This window comes from Schistocerca piceifrons, chromosome 3 (assembly GCF_021461385.2).
Source record: "Schistocerca piceifrons isolate TAMUIC-IGC-003096 chromosome 3, iqSchPice1.1, whole genome shotgun sequence".
In the NCBI taxonomy this organism is placed as follows: domain Eukaryota; kingdom Metazoa; phylum Arthropoda; class Insecta; order Orthoptera; family Acrididae; genus Schistocerca; species Schistocerca piceifrons.
In genome coordinates this window covers 837,449,064-837,471,320 of record NC_060140.1, presented here as the reverse complement: position 1 = coordinate 837,471,320, position 22,257 = coordinate 837,449,064, and the positions used below count along the sequence as shown (strand labels likewise).

At 39.5% G+C, this 22,257-nt stretch overlaps 1 protein-coding gene across 1 annotated transcript in view; it reads left to right on the top strand.

Moving 5' to 3' along the window:
- LOC124789103 (aspartate aminotransferase, cytoplasmic-like) overlaps positions 1–11,897 on the top strand; it is a 92,669-nt gene extending 80,772 nt beyond the window's left edge. The window contains exons 7-8 of the mRNA XM_047256392.1: positions 11,349–11,491; positions 11,590–11,897. Coding sequence (XP_047112348.1) covers positions 11,349–11,491; positions 11,590–11,729 — 283 coding nt within the window. The 3' untranslated portion in view covers positions 11,730–11,897. The remainder of the gene's footprint in view (positions 1–11,348; positions 11,492–11,589) is intronic.
- The last annotated feature ends 10,360 nt before the right edge of the window (positions 11,898–22,257 follow it).

Here is a 22,257-nt window from a genome sequence, read left to right as displayed (position 1 = left end):
ATCTGGCCCCAGGGAAGGACAAGCTCCCCGGCATATACCAGATTCCGTGTCAATGTGGGCAGACTTATATTGACAGACAGTGTGCACCATCGAAGGTTGTTGCCGAGAACATCAGAGGCACACTCAACTTGGGTACCCCAACAAGTCGGCGGTCACAGAGCACTGTTTGTCTAAAAATCACTAAATGGACTACCAACATACTACGGTCTTGCCCCAGACATCTAAATACTGGGACATTGTCATTAGAGAGGCTATCGAAATTTGTACCAGGGACAGACGCATCAATCGAGATTGCGGCTACAACCTCAGCAGGGCAAGGTAACCAGCACTGAGTCTAATTAAAAAGATGCACAGCAAAGGAAACGAATGGGCAGCTAGGGCAGATGAGGCAATTACACCGACGCCACCACAGACGCCGACTCTAGCATCTCACAGACTGCTGACACATGGGTGCGGACCGTGGAGAGAACGTCTTGTGAGAGGAGGGGATTTAAGATGGCCGCCCACCCTCAGGAGCTCAGTTTGTCAGCACACCTGACGATGGCAACATGTCTGATCGCCAAAATATTGTGCCCTTTGGACACTATGGACCAGCAGTACACCCGTGGACTGTTCGAGCATGCTATTCACTGCAGAAAACATATCTTCAATTTAAATACATAGGATAATGAGAGCTGCGTATGGTGATGATTGTATCAACATTAGTAACGTGAGACATCGGGTTGTTGATGTTTGTAATGGAGGGTGTGTGTGTGACAGAGCTCAGAATGGATGACTGCTTACAGCAACTGATGAGACTCATCTGAAGCAGGCTGATGCACTCATCAGAGGAAATCACTGAATAACATAGGCACAGCAGTCAGGTAAGTATGACATATCATGATAGTGTGTACTTGCCATCATTGCAGAACTGCAGTACAGCAAACTAAGTGCATGGTGGGTGCCTCAAACGTTCATTCTTGACATGAAACAGAGGACATAGGCACAGCTGTCAGGTAAGTATGACATATCATGATAGTGTGTACTTGCCATCATTGCAGAACTGCAGTACAGCAAACTAAGTGCATGGTGGGTGCCTCAAATGTTCACTCTTGACATGAAACAGAGGACGTTGGACATCTGTCATCATTTTCTTTTGTGTTTTGGGAGTAAGGGTGAAAGGTTCCTTAACAACACTGTGCCAAGTGATGAGAGCTAAGTTCAGCATTTGGTGCCCCAACACAAGACAGCATCAGTGGAGTTCTGCCAGAAAGAATCACCGATGCCAAAAATGTTCAAGACCATGCCATAAGCAGGCAAAGTCATGCCACAGTGTTCCGGGACATTCAAGGTATGGTGCATTTGGAATTCATGCTTAAAGGCACCACCATAAACTCTGCAAGGTACTGTGAGACCCTCAGTAGACCGAAAGCACGAATTTAAAGAGTTCATCTACACATGGAGCACACTCTCTTTCAGCATGACAATACCAGACCATACACGAGTGCTGCAACATCCACAATAAATTGACACCTTGGGTTCACTGTCATCAGCCATCCTCCATACAGTCCTGACTTGGCTTTATCCAATTTTCGTCTGTTTCCAGAGGTGGGGTTGTAGTTCTGTCAGCAAAGTCAAATGTTCTACAGTGATGGTATCAATTACCTGGTCTCATATTGGGAGAAATGTCTTCATCACCAGAGTGATTATGTGGAGAAATAAATATTCAGAGACGAAGAATAAAGATGTAGAATGTTAATAAAGGGCGTTTTATTTAAAAAGCTTTAAGACTTTTCAGCTAACAAATTCAAAAGTATTACTTTTCAGCATGGCCTACAGTTCAAGAAATTATGATTATTACTTCTTGAGATAATCCAGTCACTAGCACATATAATATGTTACTGCATAATGGCTGTAAATTTTACATTTATAGCTGATCCTTACATTTACTAATTAATCTTTTTAAGTCTCACTCTTAACACAATTTTTTTAAAATTTTCAAGCTGATATTGATCAACAATGTAACCATGTGGGCAATTTTAAACTTACTTTGCTATTTATTTGTCCTTTTACCACTTATAGCTCCATGACTGATTGATTTTTTGATGATTTGTTTGAGGCATAGTTAATTTCTTTAACTCAATGGATTGAAATGAGCTCCATATGCAACACATTTTGAATGTCAGAATGGTGATATATTGAGTTTGTGGTAGATCACTACAGATATGGGAGGATGTACCAGTAAGTCAGCTGACATGATTACGAAGAGATTACACTTTATTACAATAGAACACATAAAATAAGTCTACACAATACTAAGGTTGAATAGTGCTGTCTTTGATCTCCAGTCCCACAGATGTTCCACTTTGGAGCTGCAGCTCTTTAGTTGCTGACACTGACAGTTCTGTTGTTCCCACAAACAACTCTCCCCCCCCCCCCCCCCTCCCAGAGTGTGGAACACTAAAGGGAGAGGTGATTGACCCTCATCAACTGTGGTGCAGTGCAGTGAGAATGTAGGAGCGTGTGACCAACCATGCTGTGGCCGGCTCCTGCACAGGGCATGGCTGGACCATTTCTCACAGTCTGTAATGTTGTGGAGGTGGCATATAGTCAAGTGCTGTCAGCGGATGTTGCTGCAGCATTAGAAATGCTGTAGATGAAAGGAGAGGTATCGGTGGAATCATGGGGTTTGCTTGCCTATAGGGGATTTGGATAGGTGTGGTGATGGTGAGGATGCCATTCGAAAGTGTGTGCAGTGAAAGGGTTGCACACTTGACATAAGAGGGTAGTCGATAGGCATGTGAGAGCAGATGGATGAATGAAGTTGTTAGCATGCTTGGAAGGTCCTGACATGCATCAGTAATGAGTTCATCATTGATTATTTTCACGAGGTGCTCTGGCTCAAATTCATAAACATCAGTAGTGATGATTGCCAGTGAAGGGAATGGTCACAAAGTTGTGTCAGCATTGTTAAGTGGTGGTGTGTTTGTATCCTCCACATCAGTGTTGACAGGTTCCCACAATACCCACACTGGCTTAAGTCTGTGAAGGGATACTGTCGTAACTTTGGCCTTGATGGTGATGCTGAAGGTCTACAGCCCTTGTTTGATGACTCAGAATGGTCTTGTGTAAGGAAATTGTAATTGTGGGTGAATGGTGTCATCACAGAGCACCACAAATCCACACCCTTACAGCGCTTTGTGAACAAATGTTTTTGATATAGTACAGGGCTATTACAAATGATTGAAGCGATTTCATAAATTCACTGTAGCTTCATTCATTGACATATGGTCACGACACACTACAGATACGTAGAAAAACTCATAAAGTTTTGTTTGGCTGAAGCCACACTTCAGGTTTCTGCCGCCAGAGCGCTCGAGAGCGCAGTGAGACAAAATGGCGACAGGAGCCGAGAAAGCGTATGTCGTGCTTGAAATGCACTCACATCAGTCAGTCATAACAGTGCAACGATACTTCAGGACGAAGTTCAACAAAGATCCACCAACTGTTAACTCCATTCGGCGATGGTATGCGCAGTTTAAAGCTTCTGGATGCCTCTGTAAGGGTAAATCAACGGGTCGGCCTGCAGTGAGCGAAGAAACGGTTGAACGCGTGCGGGCAAGTTTCACACGTAACCCGCGGAAGTCGACGAATAAAGCAAGCACGGAGCTAAACGTACCACAGCCGACAGTTTGGAAAATCTTACGGAAAAAGCTAAAGCAGAAGCCTTACCGTTTACAATTGCTACAAGCCCTGACACACGATGACAAAGTCAAATGCTTTGAATTTTCGGCGTGGTTGCAACAGCTCATGGAAGAGGATGCGTTCAGTGCAAAACTTGTTTTCAGTGATGAGGCAACATTTTTTCTTAATGGTGAAGTGAACAGACACAATGTGCGAATCTGGGCGGTAGAGAATCCTCACGCATTCGTGCAGCAAATTCGCAATTCACCAAAAGTTAACGCGTTTTGTGCAATCTCACGGTTTAAAGTTTACGGCCCCTTTTTCTTCTGCGAAAAAAACGTTACAGGACACATGTATCTGGACATGCTGGAAAATTGGCTCATGCCGCAACTGGAGACCAACAGCGCCGACTTCATCTTTCAACAGGATGGTGCTCCACCGCACTTCCATCATGATGTTCGGCATTTCTTAAACAGAAGATTGGAAAACCGATGGATCGGTCGTGGTGGAAATCATGATCAGCAATTCATGTCATGGCCTCCACGCTCTCCCGACTTAACCCCATGCGATTTCTTTCTGTGGGGTTATGTGAAAGATTCAGTGTTTAAACCTCCTCTACCAAGAAACGTGCCAGAACTGCGAGCTCGCATCAACGATGCTTTCGAACTCAATGATGGGGATGTGCTGCGCCGAGTGTGGGAGGAACTTGATTATCGGCTTGATGTCTGCCGAATCACTAAAGGGGCACATATCGAACATTTGTGAATGCCTAAAAAAACTTTTTGAGTTTTTGTATGTGTGTGCAAAGCATTGTGAAAATATCTCAAATAATAAAGTTATTGTAGAGCTGTGAAATCGCTTCAATCATTTGTAATAACCCTGTATGTGCTGTCAGAGGTACAGTTTGAGAGGCACAGTTGTGTTGTTTCACGCATTGTACCAGAGCCGGGAGTTCAGTCAGAACAGGTGTGGTTGCTTGTAGTTTGAAGTCTGCTGGAAGGGTGAGCATTTCTGTATACAGTACTTCTGTCAGAGAGGCCATTAGATCCCCCTTAAAGGCTGTACAGGTGCTGAGCAAGACCCAGGGTAGTACCTCTGTCCAGCTGTCTGTGTGGCACAAGAGTATGATCTTAAGCATTCGGTTCCAGTGTTCCACCAGCCCATTACTTCACAGATGGTACGATGTCATTCAATTTCATTTTGTGCTGTGGAGTTGACAGTGAGCTGACTCAAGTTAGTATCCTTGGTTGGTAGTGATTGTGTCAGGACAACCAAAGAAGCATACCCACATATTCATGGATGCACAGGCAGCGGAATCAGCCACAATATCTGTGATAGATACCACCTTGAACCATCAAGAGACACGATCGATGACTGATAATATATATTTAAAGCCTTCTGATTCAGGAAGTGGACCAGTCAGATACTAATGTACATGCAGAATTTGGTGCATGTTATATCAATGTAACAGAGTGTCAGTTGTACTTGGCACCTGATCTTGCTGCACTAGCATGTCAGACAGCCCTGCACCTGGGCACAGTAGTCCCATTTGATATTAAGCCACTAACCAGCCGTATGATCAATCATACATCTGGGTGAGCCACGTTGTGAATTTGGTCAAATAGTGTGCAGCACATAGAGGCTGGTATGAGGGTTCTCATTCTATTTTGTGAGATGTACAGTAAGTGATCATTGGTGCCTGGTATAGTATGGTGCTCAATGCATAATCTTGATGTATTGTTGTTGATGATGTCAGTGGTTGATGGGTCAAGCACTTGGTCGTGAGTGAGGGTGGTGTAGTCTATATGGAAGGAGATGGTGCTAATGCACGATGAGTAATCCACAACAATATTATCAGCTCCTTTCAAATATCTACATTGATAGTATATTGAGAGGTGAAATTCAGGTGACAGAAGCAATGAGGATTGTTGTTCTTGGACAGGTTGCATACTGCATCTCCTACTGGTTTATGGTTCATGTATGTCACTATTTGTCTTCCTTTGCTGTCTTTGCAGAAGTACTGCATCATTTCATACATGATGTACACTTCCTGGTTGAACATGGACCACTTTGGCTGTGATGTTTTGTTTCTTCAAGAACAAACAAAGAGGTTGCATCTCACCATCTAATACTTACTGAAGGACTGTGTCAGTAGCCATCTCACTTGCATCTGTTGTGACCACGAGGAGTGCATGTGGGAGGGGATGGATGAGTGCTGCTGTTTTTGTCAGGCAGGCTTTTGTTCATTCGAATGCGGTTTGCATTTGCGGTGTCCATACTAATATCATCTTTCCATACGTGTCTGGTCTTGCAAGAGGGTTGGTGAGTGGATCTTAAATTGTGTGTGACATGTGGCAATAATAAAAGCTGAGAACTTCAAGAAATCATTGTACATATTAATACGTTTATGGAGGCTGTAGCTGCTGCATGAATTCTGTACATTCTAGTGTGGGTTTAGTGATGTCGGTGTTTGGAGTATGTCCGATGAAGGTCACCTCTGATTTTTCTAGTTGAAATTTTTCTTCATTTTTGATGACCCCAGCCTCTCAGAGGGCAGTGACAACTAGTTTTGAGGTCATGATCATGGTCCAGATTGCTGTAGGAGACAATTAAGATATTGTTGGGATATGCATAACAACGGTCTGATTTAAGGAGGAACTGTCAATGAATTTCAGCAAAATTTGGGTAGCATTTTTCAGACTGTAGGACATGAACAAAAATTCAAACAGGTTGAATGGGGTAGTGACTGCTGTTTTATCAATGTCTTCCAGGTGCATCCATATTTACAGGTATGTTGTTTTGCAGTCTATTACTCTGAAGACCCTTATACCCACGAATGAGCATGTGAAATGCTGTATGTTGGGGATGGGGTAACTACCATAATTAGTCGAGAACTGAGCACTTTGTAGGCATTCCAAAGTGAGAGGGGAGTTTAGAAGGTGACACCCAGGAGCTGTCAGAGGGGAGAACAATCCTGACTGAAGGTTACAATCATCATTTTTGTTGCTTGCAGGAGAACAGTAGCTAATGGGAGTACCTTGTGATGCACCAGCAGTTCAGGTATTGTAAGTATGCAGTGAGTTGTTCCATTGCAAATTGCTCATTGACAAGTGAGTGTGTGTGCCATGGAGAGAGTGGAATGCTGAGTCAGTGTACTGGAATGTGGGGCTGAAAGCACCAGAGTAACCTGTGTTTGCAATGGCGAGTTGCGTTGTGTCAGTGGCACATCTGCTTGGCAGTGATACATCAGGTTGGGGCCATCATGTGGGTAGGCAGCCACAAGTGTCTTCTGTTGTTCAAGAGTGTGCTTGAGATCTCAGAAAATACTGTGAAGCTGTTGGTTTCCATTATCCCTGCAAACAATCTCTACCTGTTGATGTGTCAAGGTATTATTGCTGTGTCATCGCAATTGTGTTGATGATTGTTGTGCATTCTTTGATGGTAGCTGAGTGATTGTTGTCAATATTGTTAGTTAGACAAGTGGCTTGTGAACTGGAGTGCACTGGTGGAGTTGATACTGGGAGGAAAAGTCCAGTGATGAATTGTTGATTCAAATGATGTATACGAGTTGCTTGTTCAAGGTCAGGTGAGAGGTGGAAATTTCAAAGAAATTCCATGCTTAACACTGGCTCATAATGTCATTAGGGAAGGAAGGTCAGTGGGTAGTGACGATTTTCACTGAGTTGCATGCAGTGGGAGCACAGAGTCATTAGAAGCTCCAAGCTGAATTGATAATGAGTCATTAGACTTTGTGAACATGTTTGTGGGAATCATACTACCATCAAAACCAGTGTCCATCAGGAAGCATGTCCCAAGTTGTGATCTAGTATATACAGTTGGTCGTGTGATAGCTATCCATCAGAATGGATGCATATCTGGCTCGATATGTGTGAAGGTGGCTTATCATCCACATGTGGCCCAATGCGCCTACTTCGGTGCACACTTGGCATTTGGATGCAAGCGGGGAACCCAACAGTTGTGCACAATGTTGCTGAATTGTGTGTGGTACCAGCACAGCTGTGTTAGTAGTGGCAACAGGATTGGGCATCACAGAGTTGCCATATGCAGCCAACCAGGGTATACCCAGAGTCACGGCGGTGACATCTCTGTCAGCTGTTCTTGACTCTGTTCAGGGTGGCTTGGAGTGTGTTGTGGGTTGCAGCATTTTGATGTGCTGTGGTTGTACTGTATCTTGGAAGTTTTACACAGTAATGTTGTAGGGCCATCTGTAATCTATCTACTAGGGCAAGTTCTCTGTCTTATCTGCTCTGCCTTATGCACAATGAAAGTAAGTTGCTGTTGCTGAGGAAATTTCACTATCCAGAGAGTCCAAAGCATATTGTCCAGCAAGAGATTTGTACCTAGAGAGCTCACAGTCAGAATTACAAACGTGTCTTGAAACCGTTCATTGTATATGACCTATTGTAAATGTTGTTCTGGGGTATGGCTGATTTTGCTGTGGTATATCTTATCATGTACAGGTGGCATGAAGATAATGTCATTAATGATGTCAGCATGTTCAGAGAGGCGGCATATCAATGTGACAAATTTCAAATTGTTGACCAATATTTCCAGTGATTTGAACACACATTCTGCCAATGTGAACCACAGTGCTGGTTGCTCGGTATGGATTGGAGGCAGTTTAAGCTGATGAGAAAGTCTTCAAAGGGTGAGCATGCTGTTTGTTTGTGAAATACTGTTAAATGCATAAGTCAGAATGATAGCAGAAAAGTCCTGGAGCACTTGCAGTGTTGATATAGAACCAGTGTAATGGTATCTGGTAGATGAGAACAGTGGTACTGTACCTTGTCCAATATGGCTATGTTTGTGGCTGAAAATTGGGGTGTGGTTGATGCAGTTGACACAATCAGCTTGGAAACGGTCAGAATCTTCAAAGACTGAGAATCAAGTCCTGGCTTAACATGCTTGATGCTGGATCCTGTGGAAAGTCTAATAATATAATAAGTCGGATGATGGCAGCCATTGTTGTGGTGTGAAGGTTGCAATAGCTTGAGGCTGCTTTAATCACTGTTTGTTGATTAAAGCTATCACTGAACTAATGGTACTTGAGATGAGATCAATATGATGCCCTCATGTAGAGCAATAGACACTTGTGGCATAGCAGAAAGTGGCAGCATTGTTAGTGCATAGCAGAACAAAGTGAGTGAATTGCTGACCAGAACAGTTGTCAGGTTACTTGTTGTCACCAATGTAGTAGTTCTATACTGTGGATACTGGAGCACATACCTGTAAATCAGTCGACATGGTTACGAATAGATTACACTTTATTGTGAGAGAACACATAATGCTGTTGTTCCCACAACTTAAACATTCCCAGGCAGATGACCAAGTTATAATTGCAAGCATACACAATGTTTTGACAATAATCTGATTTTTCATCATCAGGCATGCTGACAAAGTGATGCCAGTAAGCTGGAGTGATCTTTCTTTATACCTGTTGTACCCTTATTTAAAATTACAAATAATTATAAACATATATGCCTTTCCCTTTCTCATATACTTTGCACTATGGCTACTTGGATTATGGCTTATTTTTGCACATCAGGGCCACAATTGGTTCATTACTGCTCTGATCAGTGCTTTGCGAATACCTATGTCTATCTATGTATGTACTACAAGAGCCACTGTACAGTGTGTGGCAAAGGATATTTTGTACCAGTATTAGTGAGATGCTGTACTGTTTGTGCACATAGTGAATGAAGAAAAAATTAGTGGGATCTGTATGCCTCTATTCAAGCTCTAATCCCTCTTGTTCTCATCATCTCTGTTTGATGTATAATGGTCACAGCAGAATTTCTGCAGTCCTTGAATACCAGCTCTCTAAAATTACCCAACAGGGTTTTGTGAGGACAATGTCAATTTTCATGCAAAGATTCCTGTTTAAATTCTTTGAGCATCCGTGTACACTTTTGTATGGGCTTTACCAATCTGTTACAATCTCATCAGAGTCTCTCTCAGTTTGCTCCATTTTTGCTGTTGCTCCTGCATGATCAGGGCACCAAATGCTCTTTGTTTTAACCTAGGCCAGGTACTGGACTAGGTTTCCGCAGTTTTTAGCACATTAAGGTAACAAACCTCCCACAGTTAATAAGAATTTTCATGACTTTGATTTGAATGAACTATTTTATGACGGTATCCCATAAGTGAGTAGTCTATATCAGCATCATTGTTTCCTTGAAATTCATCGTGTGTCTCATTGCCATGGAGTGCCCCATGACAACTGAACTGCTTCAGTGTCCTGGACATGTTGTGCATAGTATTCAAAATTGATTTCATACAGTTAAATGTAGTGTACCACATAGTATTCTGCAGACGTATTTCTGTTATGAATGGCAGATTGAAGGAATGCCGAAAACTGAAGGATAGTGTTAGTAAAGTGTTTTATTTGCCTCGCCTCAAAAAGAAGCTCATAATTTATGGTGGCGGATAAGCATTATAATACAAATGACTATTGGGCCTGTAACCATGGGACTTCCACTGCTCCATTCTTGTGATGTCACACTTATCTGAATGACATCAACACCAGCAACAGCACTTGCATGATCATTGATGGCTTGTCTGACAGCAGCTGAGTACATCTGAGGTCAATGACATGTGGTGGTAGTTGGCAGTGTGTGTGTCTGGGAGTATGAGTATGAAAGAGGAAGGTGACCCTGTTGAGGTCAGTCGGACAGTGTTTTACATACCTCATTTATGGAACATAAAACAGAGGAGTCGTTTTTCCCAGGTGTGCAGCATTACTCCTAACTGAAATGTTCAAACATTAAAAAAATAATCATACAGAAATCCAAAAGCTGTTAATCAATGTCAAGCAGGCATGCCGTTTATCATAATATGAATGGACAAGCGGTGTACTTTGTACTCATGTAAAGAATAGCTGTCTTTATGTTACCAACTCCGACAAGCTAAGTATAAGGTTGGAAAATAACTTTACTGAAAACAGAAAAAGAAAGATATTAGGAGTACAATGAGGTTAGTTCAGAATCCAAAGCCAAACAAATAAATTGTGTGTGAGCTAACAAAGAATCAGAAACAGTTGATTACAGTGTATGATATTTCAGTAGTAATCCAAATACTTGGGATGCTCTAGCAGGACAAGATGCTCTAAGGTTAGTGCTATATTCCAACATTGTAAGTGTGTATATGTGCCATATATCAATCACTTGTCTGTCCTCATTTTTTATTTGTTCTTACTTTACATTATTAATACCTCTCATCTTACAACTGCCCTCTCTCTTCTGCCTCATCTGTTGGTCCTAAAAAACATAAGAGTAGATAGTGAATTGTCATATTTTGCTGCAGTAAGTGATTGTTTTTATTCTGTCTCGTTACTCTCTGCCTTCCTTGTATATTTTCTCTGTTATACTAGATTTATTGTGGCATAGTTTTTAGCTTTAAATTGCCTTTTTCTTCTTTTCAGAAGTTTTATTTTTAACTCCAGTTGTTCATTTCTTCCTAATTATGAGTATGTTAAAAAAACATTTTTTTCTATTGGTTTCATGTTTCACTGTAGACTTGGATTTCTGACTTTGGTGTAAATATGGTGTGCTCTAAATTATCTAGAAGTAAATTAATTTTAGATACAAATACATACTGTAATTTTTTAGTTTTGTCTGTCAGTCTGTACCGGTAACATTAATGCTAATGCTATAATTATATTACAGGCGAGCATGCTTAAGGGAAATGGCTGGCCGAATCCGAGACATGAGACACAGTCTGAGACAGAAACTTGAAGGAATGAAAACACCAGGCACCTGGGAGCACATAACTAAACAAGTGGGGATGTTTTCATTCACAGGTCTTACAGGTATATGACACTTAAGCAAAATAAGTAAAATTTGCTTTTTATTTTAGAAAAGGATGTGTGAAATAAATTTAATAGTATTCATTTGTTTCTCTTTGCAGAACACCAAGTTCAGTACATGAAGGAAAAGCACCACATATACATGTTAAGCAGTGGAAGAGCCAACATGTGTGGACTCAACAACAAAAATCTGGATTATGTTGCAAGTGCTATCCATGATACAGTGACACAGATAAAATAAAGGTAGAAATTCAACACTCATCCAAGAGCGAACTGTGTTGTTTTGAGTTACAGTGATTGTTCCTTTTTAATGTGAATGGTGACCAGTCTGCCTGTTACATGTGTATTGCTCTCAAGTAAATTTGTTATGGAAACACGTTTATTAATATAGCTGTGCTATCAAATCAAAAGGAATAAAAGTATGAAATACTACATTCATTTTATTTCTTTATTGTTTTATTTTTAAGTAGCAGACTACTATGTTAATCTGTGAATTGACCATTATTCCATAAGTTACATTTTAAACAATGTTTTATTTCAACTAACAAAATTTGGGCCCTATATAAAATGTAACTATAACAACTGCACAAAAATTCATTCCAACTCAAAAATTATATTTTCATACAATCTGCCTTCTAGGACAAGCAAGTTTAATTAACACTAAATTGTGGAGTCTGTAAATGTCTCCTTCAGTAATATTTTTATATCATAATGCTGTAAGTGGTTTAAGATAGTAACAATAGAATCTTTTGATTTTTATATATTATAAATATGCAAATGTATACCACATTTAATTTTGTTATCACCTATCAATACCAAAAGAACACATTCAAAACTACTGTTTGTGGACTGCATATTATGTAATAGGTGACAGTGTGACCTCAGTTTGTTAGAAAACAACATTGTAGAATAAAGAATTTTATATTTTGGATCATGAGAGGCCTTGGTCCTTGGTTTTGGGCAATATAGATTCCAAAGAATGACATCAGAACATTATGCAAGAGGAAATGGTAATTGTAACAAAAGACAGTGGTCAGTTACAGTCAAGCTAAAAAAATTTGCCATTTGTAATATTGCAGAGTGCTGCAGAATGCATACAGAAAAGCTAGAAGAATTCATTATAATAAGATAATGGGTAACCCACAAAGTAACACTAAAATAACATGATCTGCTGTGAAAGATGTCTCAACAAGAGGTGGATGCCCAACATCTTACATAATTTTGTCTTTTGTGGAATAATGGAACTGTTACTGATCCACCAGAGCTGTCTCAAACATTTGATAACAACTTTCTGTCAACAGTTGATTGTTAAATTAACGTTTTACTGGTACAGACAAGTATTTAAAATGACTAAAAACTGTTGTTTGGAGTCAATCCTGTCACATGAAGCTACAGAAAGTGTTGTGTTGGCAGAAGAGCCAACACCGTGTTACTAGTGGAGGCCGAAATGCACGCATTTTAGCTCACGCAGGCTGGCATGAGGAGGGAAGAACTATACTGACGTGAGGTCTGGAACATGACAAGGAATTAGAATTCAGAAAGCGGATGTAATTAGTTTGATACTTAACTTTAATCCATTAATGATAAACGTCGCTCTTGACGGTACATGATTCACAATATTATCTGTTTCAGAATACATTCAGAGTAACTGAATATGGTGCCTTGCTAGGTCGTAGCAAACGACGTAGCTGAAGGCTATGCTAAACTGTCATCTCTGCAAATGAGAGTGTATGTAGACAGTGAACCATTGCCTGCAAATTCGGCTGTACAACTGGGGCGAGTGCTAGGGAGTCTCTCTCGACTAGACCTGCTGTGGGCAGCGCTTGGTCTGCAATCACTGATAGTGGCGACACGCGGGTCCGACGTATACTAATGGACTGCGGCCGATTTAAAGGCTACCACCTAGCAAGTGTGGTGTCTGGCGGTGATACCACAGGAAGAAATCAAGGAGGTCATCAACTCTGTTATCAAATCACTATAAATAAATAAACAAATTAGTGTAAAGAGGCATCAAACAGTATTGTGAGTACTAGTGCACCATTCTTTAGGCACCTACGCAGTGTGTCTCAAGTGCAGTCAGCTTCCAGGCATTAAAGTACTCCTTAGTAAAACCACTTTATAACAAGGTAGAAGAGCATTATGTGGACAATCATAGGGCAGTTTTCTGCCACTAGTGTTTTCAAAGGTTGGAGAAGGCACTGTACGACAAAGTAATAGCATGTGCCAATAAACATAGTTTGTTGTTTGGATTTGGGACTTTAGCGTACGTAACATTTATTTATTATTTATTTTATTAGTAGTTCATTAGCACCATATATGAGTAGACTGCTGGATATAGAACAAGTCAGTTTTTACAAGTTATTGTTTAGTACATTGAACTTTTGATAGTTCAAAATATATGCTACCATATAAGACATTATGTCACGGATGGGTGCGACACAAAAACCATAACTGTGGAACATTTTGAGCAATTTTGCCCACACTTAAAAAAATAAACATTCTATGGCTGTAAGACCCCTTAGTCCCCCCCCCCCAATTCAATCTACTTGTGGAGATGGGAAAACGGTGAAATATAAGCATAAGTGTATAATGCCACAATCTTTATCCCAAAGATATCGCTCATTCCAACAGATTTCCCATCTTTGTCTCATAGGTAACTGTATATAGGTCATTCAAGAATTTGTTGATACATACAAGAATTTATTTGTTCTTGCACTAAAAGTAAAAGTGTAATTATTGTACATAGTCAAGTATTAAGTTAAAATTGCTTGTTTGCTTTGCATGGACTGGAGCACTGGCAAGGCATGACTTTCAAAGTGAGGGAAGTGCCATATAAAATAAAACAATAATCTTTCCTTTGTACCCAACAGAGATTTCATGGAACAATTTCTTTCAATGCTCCCCAGTTGCTTCAGAAATTTATCAAGTATAAGATGTTATGAAAGCTTGAATATGAGAATGTTCAGTATTGAATGAGCTAGTGGTTCTGCTGTCTGCTGCGTGGTGGATATTCACGAATAAATTTTAAAATGTGTCCAGATCAAATAAAACATCATTTCACATAAATATTGTTTTTCTTCTTCTTCGTCTGAAATTCTCGGAGAAGTGGCACTTCCAGCACTTATATGCATGCTTTGCCACTGACAAGGAGCTGTTAGTGTATACAGTTCCTGTAGTTGCATAGACTTTTCACCACTCTGTTATGTTACAGCATTACAGACGGTTCTGAATGTGAGTGTATGAAATCCAACCAATGGATCTTTCATTTGTGTGTTAAGTGCACGAATGATTAGGGTGAACTGAAGCAGATAGACAGACTCTCTGACTCAGCAACAAAGTGACTAAAGAATATGTGTTGTGTAGTACAGATTTCTAAGGACATTTCTGAAGAATATTGTAATTCTGTACAGAACTACAAGAATATTGTAGATTGGTTTTGTAAATGCTGAATGAGTAAATAATAAAGAAAATGTTTTATGTTAAATTTATCTTACAACTAATACATAGAAGATTTTACTTTATAATTTGTATACTGTATTTATAGTCGTAAAACATGAAAATAATCTTGATTTGTGTAACTGCTTTGGTATATCAGTCTTTTAATGCCACAGTGGAATAATTTTGGATTCAATGGACACAAATTTATTCATGTGTTTCATTAAGTTTCTGACCATGTCTGACAAAACTTCTGTTGCATTGTCATGTTGTGCACTACTTACCAACACTGATTAAACTGTTAACTTTAGGACAAAACACATCATTTGTAGTGAATGGTGCCAATCATAACTATATGTCATAGACATCCTGCATCCTCATGTCTTATCTTCCAGGAGTTAGCATCTAGGTATAGTTTTTCAATACACTACTTTTCGATCTGTCTGTAGACACCCAGTGAGGTGTCCTGTTATGGTGTGTTGGCAACAGCCATCACTGTTAATGTGGGAGAAAATGAGAAGTGAAATCAGAGGCATGAACTGATATACTGTAGATGGGCAGAATGCAAACGCTCTTTCTGTGAGACTCAGCATACTGCAAGTCCATCCTTGGAACTGCCAAGCTTGGACACCCTGCTAGAGCCACTGAAAACAGCTGTTACCATTAATGGTCCTATGTTGGCCATGGAGAATTTCCAGTGAAGAATTGTATTAATCCTGCTGTATGCACATGGTTGCTGGCTTCCACTCATGCAGTCTCATAACCCAGTAATCATCTAGGTTTGGGAACACTAAGCAAAGGTATTCGAGCAGAGGGCAACAGAGATGTAACAACATTCTGCCCCCCCCCCCCCCCCCCCCCACCCCTCGAGATGTAACAACATTCTGCCCCCCCTCCACAAATGGCATACATCCAAGAATTTTAACATGGTTTGATGCGTCAGTATGTGACCAAGAAGGACAATCACAGGCGGCCAAGAAAGACAGTCAGACATCTGCACAAAGGTAAAAGATTAATAAGTTTATTTACAATATGTACGCTTAAAAATTGAAGTATATGTAATTTTAATGCTGTGAGTTCTGCTGTAGTTCAGAGTTATACATAGTTAACATTAATAAAACCAATAGGGTGCACGGATGGATTTATGACTGGAAATGGAGGGAAAGTAGTCCTATAAACATGTGTCTGGAGATGTATTGTTCCACAGTAGATGGCACTGACGAATGAAAATTCCTCTGACTATGTGCTGTGTATTCCTTGTTTGTTGCCGGCTGTGCATTTGATGCAGCATACTGTAAGCAGCAGAATGGTTCAGTATTCACATCAGGAACAAGCCAATATGGTGTTTGTGTACAGCCAAGCAGATGGAAATGATCGAGAGGCAACACAACTATACCAAAAGCAAGTACACTCACGGGCAATGAAATATTTTTCTTTCGGTTTAGGGTTTTATGTAGCTGCTGCCTCGCTCCTTGTAGCTGAAGCTGAGTCAGAACACTTAATGAGACCTATCACCTGATGTACTATCTGACGTATTTAGCTTTTCCATTTAATCCAGCTGCCATAGTTGATTCTCTTGAAGTGCCTCTGAAATCCTGTGTGTAGCCGAGAAAAGACTAGACTTTTTCATGTTCTGTAACTGTTATTTGAGCAAAAGAAGATAAAAAAGTCATATCATGAAAAAGCACATCCTCCACTTTCCTTTTACAGACATATACTTCCTTGAAAGGGTGTACAGATCATTAGTGTGAGTTGTGAATCAGACTAGAACACAACATACTCCTTGAAGGCTCAACATGACAGTCAAGATTACAATATATTTCATTTTTCCCAAGACCATCTTGCCTCTTGTTTTCATTTTTGGAGAGTGTGATTGCTCTTTGAAAATCAAGCCACTGCCAAGCAGCAATACCAAAACATAAAAGGCTCCACCCACAGCAGGTGAAGCTGTTTACTTGTCACCACCTCTTGCTGTTTTCTCATGGTCCACACCTGCCATTTAACGGCTGTACATACAAAAACAAACACACTCAGACAGTATATGTTTGCGACTTATTCCCTACGTAATATTGTTCTGTCATGATTATCTTTCCTTGTACTACACAAGGAGTGTGAAATGTCGTTTGCCTAAACGGCATGTTATACTTCAACACCAACCATATCATACAACACTTCAAGCCGTTAATGGGTGTTTGTGTGATCATGGGTCCTTTCAGACAGACCAGTGCACAGGGAGGCGGTGGACTGTGCATACACCAGATTCAGAGGACCTTATTCAACATGATACTGAGATAAACCCTATTACAAGTTCCAGGCAAGTGGCCTGCCAACACGGTGTAAGCCAAAGTGCTATCATGTTTATCCTGCATGACAACTGCTGATATTCCTATCACCTGCAATGAGTGCAAGGATTACTAGCAACGGAATTCCCTTGACAGGAAGTAGTCAATCGATGGTTTTTGCACCAGAGCATCAAAGTTATGGAATTTCTGTCATCAGTGCTCTTTACTGATCAAGCAATTTTTACCAGAACTGGCATCATCAATCTGCATAATCGTCATCTGTGGACTACAGTCAGTCCTTGGGGAATGGTTGAGGCATCTCATCAGCATTGGTTTAGCATCAATGTGTAGGCAGGGATTCTTGGTGACCACATGCTTGGACTGGTTATTATTCCACAACATGTCGAACATATCTGGACTTGGTGCAGTACTCATCCTGGGCTGCTTGACAGTGTGAATTTGGTAGTACAACAGATTATGTTGTTTCTGCATGGTGGAGCAGTTCACCAACACATCAACATCATCTTCCTCTGACATTGGATAGGATGCGGAGGCCCTGTAGAATGGCCTGCTAGACCACCAAACTTACACCTACTGGATTTCTCCCTCTGGGGAATCTGAAAAAGTGTATGCTGAACCTGTTACTGATGTGCTGACTCTTGAAAAGCATGTGACACTATTCGGAGAGAGGCAGGAATGTGTGAAAGAGTGCAGCTACCCATGATGCAACATGTGAATTGCAACTCGTGGAGGACACTTCCAACATTTATTATGGCATGGGTGCAATGCAGCTCTGTACTGTGTTCCAGGATAATTTGTTGTCATTGCATGGACTCTGTCCATTTCTGGACACCTGCATTTCCAATCATGAACTCATCCCCGCAGTTTGTCAGTTATATTAGTGTTCAACCTGTGTACAAGGAAAGTAATGTTCTTGATAGAAACAAATAGTCTCGACTACTGATACAATCAAATAGTCTCTGAGTTGTACTAAAGCTTATTGACGAGGCGCTACATCGTTGTATTTTCTCACAGCAGTCTTCCATACCAAGAGTGATACAAGTCTGAAGATATACTGAATTTGGGAGCGAAACTTCATGTGCAACTGTTTAGAAAGATGCACTGCCCAATCAGATTGGATTAGATTAGGTTGATTTCGTTCCATAGACTCAAAAATGAAATCATTCTCGTAGGTGTGGAACATGTTAGGAAGTATAACACAACAAACACAGAACATCTGAATATATTACTCACTTCCGTGATCATTTGTGAAAAGATTTTCAAAATATGTGAATACATTACAGTAAACTGGAATGGCTAATGTTTACAGAATTAATACACTGTCAGAATGAAACATTGTTATGCACTTTTCATACATTTATCATACACAAACTACCTAATCTTGAATGTTGTGACCAAATGCTGTCAAAACTGAAATCTAACAGACATTTGTACAAAAGTTGGTCTAACAGTCCCTGTTAAGATGTTCATCTATACAGTACAAGAAATCACACATCAAAAAGTTTTTCAAATTCTGATTAAACTGTGCTTTATCTGAAACCAAGTTTTTTATGGTTGCTAGCAATTCACTGAAAATGTGTATTCCTGAGTAGTGGACCCCTTTCTGAACCAAGGTAAGTGATTTTATCAATATCTGAGCTTTGATTTAATGACACCAGTTTAACAAAACATGTTGATATTGGGAATATTCTGCATTTTTAAACAAGTTTATACTAAAAGAACATTAGCAGAATATCTAATAATGTGTGAAATACACTTCACAACAGTTTAAAAATTTTATTTATTTATTTACTCAGTTACTTTTTTTGGCGAAAAAAGAATAAGAAACCAACTTTAGTTTATAACGACACACCACATCAACAGCCAACAGGACTACTTAAACTCTGCCCACAGAAACCGCTAAAACGTTATAACAATAAGTGCGATAAGAGTCGATCCAGCACACCTCATTGCAAGAAATTGCAAAAATTATTTGCGTTTGAAATGAGAATGACAGTCTTTAGAATATTCAAAACATATTTGTGTCCCAGCTAAAATTCCGGCGACGCGGAAAACAAAAGTAAAAAAAAGGGACTGTCTCGTTTTCTTTACTTGACGAATTCCAGCCGGCAGGTGTGCTTCTAGTGTTCACTGACAACAGAAAAACAGGCGACAATGGAATTAAATTATTCTGAATTGTCGTTCTTTCACAGCAGAGTTACGTCGAGTAATCCGAGTTGGTCAGTTAATCGCTCTGTGTTTAAAGGAAAAATCTTTGTGCTCATGTGCCGTGTTTAAAGTAAAAAGCTTTGTGCTCATGTGCGGTGTAGTACGATTGGAACTGGATACAGTGTTTCTTTCTTTCAGTTTACAATTTTTTCTTTTGTTTTGACTGTTGGTTAACAATTTTTAAGTGCCTTAACATAAATAACAGTGAAAAAATGAAGCGTGTAAAATGAAGTGGGGCGGCATTCGAAAATTATTGAAGGAAAGGCGAGAATGAGAAGTCAATGTTATAAAAACGCTTGGCAGAGTACATAAATTTTTCGCAAAAAATGTTGCTTGTACGACTTCGAGTGCAAGTAGTACAGATGATGTTTCTGCCAGTGCAGCTGTTGTAAGAGAAGTAAATACAGACGAAACAAAAGACAAAAATGAAGAAAAGCAATTTGTCCCAGATTTCGAGTTTCACGAAAAACTAATTGTCGAGACAGAAATAACAAAAAGAAATAACCTCCTTAGTGTTGATCCTGCGGAATTGTGTGTCAATGAATCAACAATCGACATTCTCTTACAAAGTGGCATTAATTAAAATTGTAACGGTGATTTGTCTAATCCAAGAACATTAATAGGCGACAAACCAGATATTTGAACAAAAATGTATTTTACTGTAAACTTTTAAATGGTGAATCAACTTTGCGTGATTTTTTAGTACACTCCTGTAGCACCAGTGCTGTTTTTTGTGCACCATGTAAATTGGTCGGAGGTAAGCCGCGATTGCTACTAATGGTATTGTAGATTGGAAAAATATTTCTTATATTTTATCTCATCATGAGAATTTACTTGAACACAAAAATTCTGAGTTACCACTCTTAACAAGAAAAAAGTCATTTGGAACGATTGATAACCGTTTCGAGTCATATGTTGAGACGGAGAAAATGTACTGGCATAGTATTTGGAAAAATTTGTTTGCAGTAGTGAAGAAGCTAACCAAGTCGTGGACTTCCCATACGTGGACACGCTGAAACATTCCAGTCAGTATATAATTGAAATGGAAATTCGGGGCAGGAACATACAAGTTATCTTCCTTCAACAATCTGTGATGAAATAACAGAGCTTCTTTCTGAACGAATAAAAAGAATTACCGTAAGTGAAATAAAACAGGCCAAATATTTCTCTATAACAGTAGATTCTTCTGCGGACATTTCACATACTGACCAATTACCTTTAATATTAAGATATGTGAACGAGAATGGTGAACCTGTTGAACGTTTCCTTCTGCTTTTACCAAACCCTGGACACAAGTCCGAAAACTTAGCCGAGGTCGTACTACAAGTCTTGTCTACAAATTCCATTGGTATTACTGACTGTAGAGGCCAGTCATGTGACAACGCAAGCAATATGTCAAGAACTTGCTCTGGTTTGCAGGCACGCATTCTTTGAATTTAGTCGGCACTACTGCTGCAAGCTGTTGTCAGGAAGCATTTTCATTTTTAAATATAGTGCAAAACATTTATAATGTTTCCTCTGCTTCTACACAGCGCTAGGATACACTTCTTTCTTTCATGAAACCAGGAACAAAACGGTAAAAACTTTATCCAAAACACGTTGGTCAGCAAGAGAGGAAGAGTGTGTAAGTCTATAGGAAAACTGGAAGGGCGTTATCATTGCCCTCACACATATTTCATTTTATTATCTTCCTGTAAATCATTTACATGATATAGGAATTGTCACAACAAACTTATCATACTAGTAAAAGTACTACAGACATAATAATGGAATATCACTTTCAAGGCATTTTTTTAAAAGTACAAATTTAGACATATAAATAAAAATTTTTGGCAATAAATTTACACACAATCAAAGTACTCATCTACGTCATAGAAAGTTTTGCTTAAAAGGTAACTTTTAAGCTCAGTCTTAAATTTTACTTAATCTATTATTTCCTTCATGTACACTGGCAGAGCATTGTAAAGTTTTATTCCAAAATAACTTACATGCTTTTGGGTTTGCCTTGTCCTTACCCTTTCTATATACAAATTCTTACGAGTTCTAGTATTATAATTATGGCAGTCCTCATTTGTACGTAGATTTTTCATATGTGCTCTTGTACACAGAATGCTTTTAAAAATATACAGTGATGGTATTGTGAGTATTTGCAGTTCTTTGAAAATGGGCTTGCAATGAGTTCTTGGAAAGTTATGTGTTATGATTCATATAGCCCTTTTCTGAAATTTGAAGATATCTGTTAAGCTTGATTTAGTTTTACCCCAGAACACTATGCCGTAAGACACGATGGACTGAAAGTAAGCAAAATACGCTAGTCTAGTACAGTCTGTGCTGCATACTCTAAATAATATCCTCAATGCAAAACATGCAGAATTGAGCCTGTGGGATAAGTACTTGAGATGGTCTTTCCAGCTTAAGTTTTGATCAATGTGCATGCCCAAAAACTTTGTGGATTATACACACTCTATCTTCTTATCCATTAGTTTTAACTGAGTTGCTTTGCCATACTGTATATAATTTGTTTTACTTAGATTAAGTGTTAACTCATTAGCATTAAACCAATGTTGAATATATTTCAGGACTATATCAGTTGTGGTGGTTAACGATTTGTTATCATCGATTATAATTATGCTAGTGTCATCTGCGAACAACATTATTTTGATAGAAATATTAGGATTTTTTATGTCATTTATATAAAGGAAGAATAATAAGGGACCAAGAACACTGCCATGTGGGACACCTTTTTCCAATTTCTTTGCATCTGAGACCCACTTGATTTTCTGATTTTTATGTTCTGCGATGATTTCTACCACCTGAGTTCTA